Genomic DNA, 6,645 nt, shown 5'->3' with positions numbered 1-6,645 from the left:
CCTCGAACCGATTTAAAGATAAAACCACAATAGCTTTTAACATATATACATCATAAAATATTTACAACACATACATTTGTATTAAAGGTCAATATATTTCATCAACACGAATCATCATCACATTTATTACAGAATCAATCACAGAATCAGCTAGGTTGGAAGGGACCTTGAAGATCATCTAGTCCAACTGTTAACCTAGCACTGACCGTTCCCAACTCCACCAGATCCCTCAGCGCTGGGTCAACCCGACTCTTAAACCCCTCCAGGGATGGGGACTCCACCCCTGCCCTGGGCAGCCCATTCCAACGCCCAACAGCCCCTTCTGCACAGAAATCCTTCCTCAGAGCCGGTCTGACCCTGCCCTGGCACAACTTGCATGCCATTCCCTCTTGTCCTGTCGCTTACTACTTGGTTCAAGAGGCTCATCCCCAGCTCTCTGCACCCTCCTCTCCGGGAGCTGTAGAGGGCGATGAGGTCTCCCCTCAGCCTCCTCTTCTCCAGACTAAACCCCCCCAGTTCCCTCAGCCGCTCCCCATCAGACCTGTGCTCCAGACCCTGCACCAGCTCCGTTGCCCTTCTCTGGACACGCTCGAGTCATTCAATGTCCCTTTTGTAGTGGGGGGCCCAAAACTGAACCCAGTCATCGAGGGGCGGCCTCACCAGTGCCGAGTACAGGGCTCAGATCCCTTCCCTGTCCCTGCTGGCCACGCTGGTGCTGACACAAGCCAGGATGCCATTGGCCTCCTTGGCCCCCTGGGCACACTGCTGGCTCATTATCCATCCCCCCCAGGTCCCTCTCTGACTGGCAGCTCTCCAGCCACTCCTCCCCAAGCCTGTAGCGCTGCTGGGGGTTGTTGTGGCCCAAGGGCAGCCCCCGGCATTTGGCCTCATTGAAACTCCCCCAGTTGGGTTCAGCCCATGGCTCCAGCCTGTCCAGGTCTCTCTGCAGAGCCTCCCTACCCTCGAGCAGATCAACACTCCCACCCAACCTGGTGTCATCTGCAAACTGACTGAGGGGGCACTCGATCCCCTCGTCCAGATCATCAATAAAGATGTTAAACAGGAGTGGCCCCAACACCGAGCCCTGGGGGACACCACCGCCAACTGGATTTAACTCCGTTCCCCACACCTCTCTGGGCCCAGACATGAGACAGTTTTTTACCCAGCAAAGCGTGCGATTGTCCAAGCCTCGAGCAGCCAGTTTTGCCAGGAGAATGCTGTGGGAAATGGTGTCAAAGGCCTTGCTAAAGTCAAGGTAAATGACATCCACAGCCTTTCCCTCATCCACTAAGCAGGTCGTCCTGTCGTAGAAGGAGATCAGGTTTGTCAGGCAGGACCTGCCTTTCATAAACCCGTGCTGACTGGGCCTGAGCATCTGGTTGTCCCACGTGTGCTGTATGATGGTACTCGGGATGAGCCGCTCCATCAGCTTCCCAGGTACCGAAGTCAAGCTGACAGGCCTGTAATTTCCCAGATCATCCTTCTGACCCTTCTTATAGATGGGCGTCACATTGGCCAACTTCCAGTCACTTGGGATAGTCCTAATCATTTATCAATTTATAATTTATCAATTATCTCCCTGCTGGGATTTTTCTGATTATACTGTAGTATCTTCCCCTTAAGCACGGTCATTAAGAAAAAGCTTTTGCTTCATCATTTCTAGTCAGCAGGGCTAAGAATACACACAAAGATCTTGAGGCACTGAGGTTATTCAGTTGGGAAGAGCTAAAAACCTCGTGAAAATAAACTCTTCCAAGTTCCCATGCGTGGTGGCAATCCCACCCGCAGGATTTGTTGACAGCCTGGTGCGGTAGTTAGGGATGGGGTTGTTAGGGTCTGGCGGCCGGAAGATATCGCGCTGTACGGAAAGATAGGACCCCTCTCCTGACAGGCAATAACGCTGAGTTTACGACGTAAGCAGACGGAAGTGACGCTGTCGACCCAAGCTGTATAATGCTGTGTTACACACGAATAAACGCCATTTGCCATCCACCACCTTGGTGTCTGTGTGCTGATGGCCCGAGCGGCCTGGGGTTGGTCGCCGTGCCGTTCTTCCCGAACCAGGTCGTCACGCCTCATGAGGCAACAGCCTGGTGCTGATGCCGAGCATAGTGAGCTGCTGCTAACCCTTCTGGGTGTTAGGGCTAGCCATTTATTTATTTAAAAACACTTCCTTAGATTTTTTTTTTTTTTTTTTCTTCTGGTTGCCACAGCTCCATGAAGAAGCTCCATTTACAGAAATCTGGAGTTTTCACTTCTGAGCACCGGATTCTTACAGACACCTACCACTGCTAGCCCAACATCGTTTCCAGACAAAGTGGGATATCTGGAGACGCCCCTCCCCTGTCCACCAACCCTTCAAAAAAAGACAATTTAAAAAAAAGTAAACCACACCAGCAGGTACTATCTGAAGATATTTTTGGTTCTTGCTGTTCCGCTTTTCTTCTTGTCCCTTATCAAAGGACAACGACAGAGATGTGAACTAAGCAGCAGCACCACGAGACATTCTCACCACTGTAGCAGGAAACCCTTTTTGCAGGACGAGATTGTGAGTCAAGGCACACACCAATATGGTTAACAGTCAAGCTCCAGACTTTATTAGAGAAACAAGTCCTTATGTATTCTTGTACACTCTAAAAATAACAGCAAATCCGTGTGTTCCTCTCGTGCACGCTCATTTCAAAAAGCGGTTCCTCTCAGCACTTTCGACAAGGAGTACTTCTCGTGCGCAGCCGGTAGGTAAGTTTCTGCTTTGTTATTTTAAAGATTCCCTTCTTATCTGTTTTACATTGTCAGCGCCGCAGAAGCTTTACGACCCGGCATACGCTCCCACACATCAGCATTTCTTCAGAATATTTGTAGCCATGACTAGAAGAAAGAACAGTTAGAAAAAATGAGCAAATGCTGCTTTATTATTTTAATATTAAATGCTTCTAAGTTGCTCTTAATGGTGACACTGTTGTTTATTGATGTGAATAGGAGATGGAAGGATTTCAGATAGGTCAAATTGTCAAATTATTAACCGATTTCGAGCAAGTAAGTCCATTCCAGTAGCTGCAAAACTGTTGAGAAACTATGATGAGAAGAAAAGAACCTGCAGCAAAACAGTCAGGAGTCTCACTGGAAATAGTCTACCACATCGCTGCAGGTTAATCCAATGAAAAAAAGAGTTGGCCTTTCTGCACAAGGCCTATCACCAAAAGGGAAGTGATGAAATAAAACTTTGGGGCGAGCAAAAAGCCTCCTCTACCAGGAAAATATTTACTGCTTTTACAATGAAGTCAGCATCATCTTCATTTCCTAAGTTCTATACATGCAAGAATCTTCTCCCGTCTGCTGACTATCAACTGACACGCGTCACAAAAATACTCGAGGTAAAGAAAGAAGCTACAGTCCAAGAATGAGGTCTGAACAGCTTCTGTGCATATGAAGTTATGGAAGTGTACCAGGCAACTGCTGACATTAAGGCCAAAATCAAGCCCTTCTGTGACACGCTTCAATTACAGCTGAGAATGACGGAACTTTTTACACCAGCGTTACAGACCGCACGGCAAGAACTTCAGTTTCAAACACGCTTTCTGCAACAGTGCTGTAAATAGCTTTGTCCTATCATTAACAACAATGATTTTCAACAGAGGGCTAGAAAAAACCGTTGCCGATTTAGTCAAGAGGCGATCAAGGCTAGGAGACAGACAGCCCAACCTCTGCTGCTTTCTGAGTGCAATAAAGCACATCCGCTGTTGTATGCAGAGGTTTAAGAGAACCCAACATAAAGGAGACACCGTGACTGCTTGCTAAGAGGAATGGATTGTTTTCCTTTGAAACAGATGTTATTTTGTATGGGGCCACCTCTGCATGACTGCAAGAGAGGGAGACAGCCTGTCAGCTGCACTGTGGTACCTGGCAGTGGCAACAGCCTAAACGAATCCGTGTTGCGGTGGCGGTGGTGCCGGCCAGCCGCTGCATTTCAGCCCACTGCTAGCGATCGCTTCAGACACGCTGCAGATTCCTGGCAACTGTGCAAAGCTTTTCAGTTGCAAAGGACGAAAAGGAAAGTTGGGCTGACTCTAGGCTGTAGAATTCACCTGAAGAGTTTATTACATTTCCCACAGCACTAATGACTCAAATTAATAAACGTTATCGGGCAGTGCAGAGAGTTTTAACGGTGTACGTCCATATCCTGCTGCCCTCTCAACCACTAGTGCTTGTGAGTTGTTTGGCCTGGCTACTCTGCTCTGATGCAGCTTGCACCCTCAGGCCTAAATCAGCTGCTGCTTGTCTGTACCACTGCAATTAGAGTTCCAGAGTCATAAGGAAAGTAGCTTAACACAACCTGAGAAAAGGCACAATGAACTGAGAGCATAAAGCTCCCCAAGTTGTTCTCCCTCATCTTTCTGCTCCAGTTTCTCTCGATACCAAGCCAGAGCTCCAGTTCAGAAAGGGACTGATGTTTACATGCAATCACATCCCAATTGCTCTACGGAGAATCTTTTCTTCATCAACCTTTTTAAAAATAATCCATTCTCATATTTATAAGATGTAATGATTTTTTTCAAGCAGTACAGTATGTCTCCCATCAATCTGACATGTGCCTGTTCAAAAAAGGAGCTCAGAGGAGCTCTTAATAACGTAGGTAACTCTGTGCACATCTACTACTTACAGATGAGAGGGCTACAGTCAGATCACAATAACTTAGATTAAGAAATTACTAAGATTAATTATTAGATTAAGAAATTAGAAAGGACTGCTGTGTGAAACCCAAGACGTTTTTGATCAGGACATGCAGCGCTCTGAATGACAGTATCCTTAACAACCAAAGGGCTTGGAGCCTGCAGAAAACCTCACTGTATGTTCTAGACAAAATTTAAGATGAAGAACCAAAACCTGCTGGATGAATTCAAGTCTCTTTGGTGTCAGAAGCTGTGAATATCTGTTTTAGGAAGACCACGTTTCGAGTATCAAAAAGCTGAAGGGACTGAAAAATAACGTTCATCTCTCTAACCTCTCTTTTGGCCAACAGAGAACTCAAAATGTTTCCTAAGTATTGCTCTAGCTTGCCAAAACAAAACAACCACAAAGTGCCATCTTTCTACCTGAAGGTCAGAGAAAGAGAGCATTAAGAGAAATTCCTGTCCGGGATGCATGATACTTACTGGAGCTGCAGTATTACCAGCATTTCTATCATTTTAAAAGTGTTTTGAATATTTAAGATGGCAAGACTCTCAAGCCTGCTAAGTGTACAGGAACATGCTGAAGTATTTAACACTTTACTCAGAATTGATACTTCAAGACGAAATGGTAAAAAATTTTGTTGATGTTGTTTCAATGAATCAACGGGACTTGAACGTAACTACTTCAACTGAAATGTAAAAATGTTCAAACTTGTATTTTATTCTGTTTCTGCCAGTGCTAAACAAATACATATGCAAGGCCAGCAAGAGAAACAGAATGCAATTCCTCCTCTCAGTTCAATTCCTGAATATTGTACTAAGCCGACCCACAAAGAGGGGGATCACAATGTTCACTCCAGATACAATGTAGAGAGAACTATTACTGCAGGTTTTCTCTCAATAAAAAATCGCTACTATACATAAAATCCCAACAATAACACCAAAGAAATGTTTATGTTCATATATTCTTCGTGTTTGCGTCTGCTTCTCAAACCCAAATTCACCCGTCTGGTAAATACTGAGCAACTGTCACACAGTAAGAAATGTATTGAAACTGGGAAAAAACCCAACCAAACAAAACCTAAGTGAAGCGCTTAAGACTCTTGTTTTTAACGTGTCCTGGCCTAGAGTGATCCTCACATATTTTGATGTTTTTTCAGTACAAAAATAAAGCAGGCTCTTCGGAATAAACCTCAAAAACTACAACCAAGAACCAAGCAAACAAAAAACCCAATCTTGTGAGGACACTCAAGATACATATCCTACTTCAAACACACGTGTATCAAGTGATGGAGCTAGTCACTTTTCTACTCTGCAAGAAAAATGGCTTTTGGTTTAGCCAGAAATTTTGTCCCAGGGCTGAAAAAAAATCTCTCTTGACATATTTTTCATGAAAACTGGTTTGACTCCACAGAAACTTCTGAATTTAAGAAACACAAATCTTCTGTCAGATTACTTTTTTGATTAGAAAACCCATCTACAGAATAGTAGTGATGACTGAACTTGCTTTGTTCTGTTGTACCCACAGCTACCAGACATATGGCTTAACTGACGATAAGAAGTACTAGTTAAGAAAATACGCTTTCGGGGGTGTTTTTCCCCCTCACTTTTGCTACAAACTCAAACCTACAGCTGGAATTTGACATTCCACTGAAGAAGAGGGAAGGAGGGAGAAAAGGAGTTTTCTTTAATGTGGACACAGGGAAAAAGGAGACTCAAAAGCAAGTTTCTAATTCCTTATTCTTGCAACCTAATCTCTTCATAAACTTGGTTTACTTCTTTAACTTACCAAAGGTCGAGCATCTTCTCGTTCTAGTATCTTCTGAGTCTGATCTTCTGGGAACTTTAATACTGCTGTTATAACCTTAGCCATTGTCTAAAAAAAAAAAACCAACCCAAAGTCATCTATAAGTAATTTAATTTCATATGCACTAAAATGCTTGGAAATGCATTTAAAAATATATTTGCCCTCAGT

At 44.4% G+C, this 6,645-nt stretch overlaps 1 protein-coding gene across 1 annotated transcript in view; it reads right to left on the bottom strand.

The window, feature by feature from the left end:
* Positions 1-2,580: 2,580 nt before the first annotated feature.
* LOC141958206 (golgin subfamily A member 4-like) overlaps positions 2,581-6,645 on the bottom strand; it is a 48,691-nt gene continuing 44,626 nt past the window's right edge. The window contains exons 11-12 of the mRNA XM_074900981.1: positions 6,460-6,546; positions 2,581-2,868 (exon numbers count right to left, since the gene is read on the bottom strand). Coding sequence (XP_074757082.1) covers positions 2,848-2,868; positions 6,460-6,546 — 108 coding nt within the window. The 3' untranslated portion in view covers positions 2,581-2,847. The remainder of the gene's footprint in view (positions 2,869-6,459; positions 6,547-6,645) is intronic.

The sequence above is a fragment of the Athene noctua genome, chromosome 2 (assembly GCF_965140245.1).
Source record: "Athene noctua chromosome 2, bAthNoc1.hap1.1, whole genome shotgun sequence".
Taxonomy (NCBI): Eukaryota; Metazoa; Chordata; class Aves; order Strigiformes; family Strigidae; genus Athene; species Athene noctua.
The sequence above is the reverse complement of the archived record's forward strand: the minus strand, read 5'-3'. Positions and strand labels throughout refer to the sequence as shown.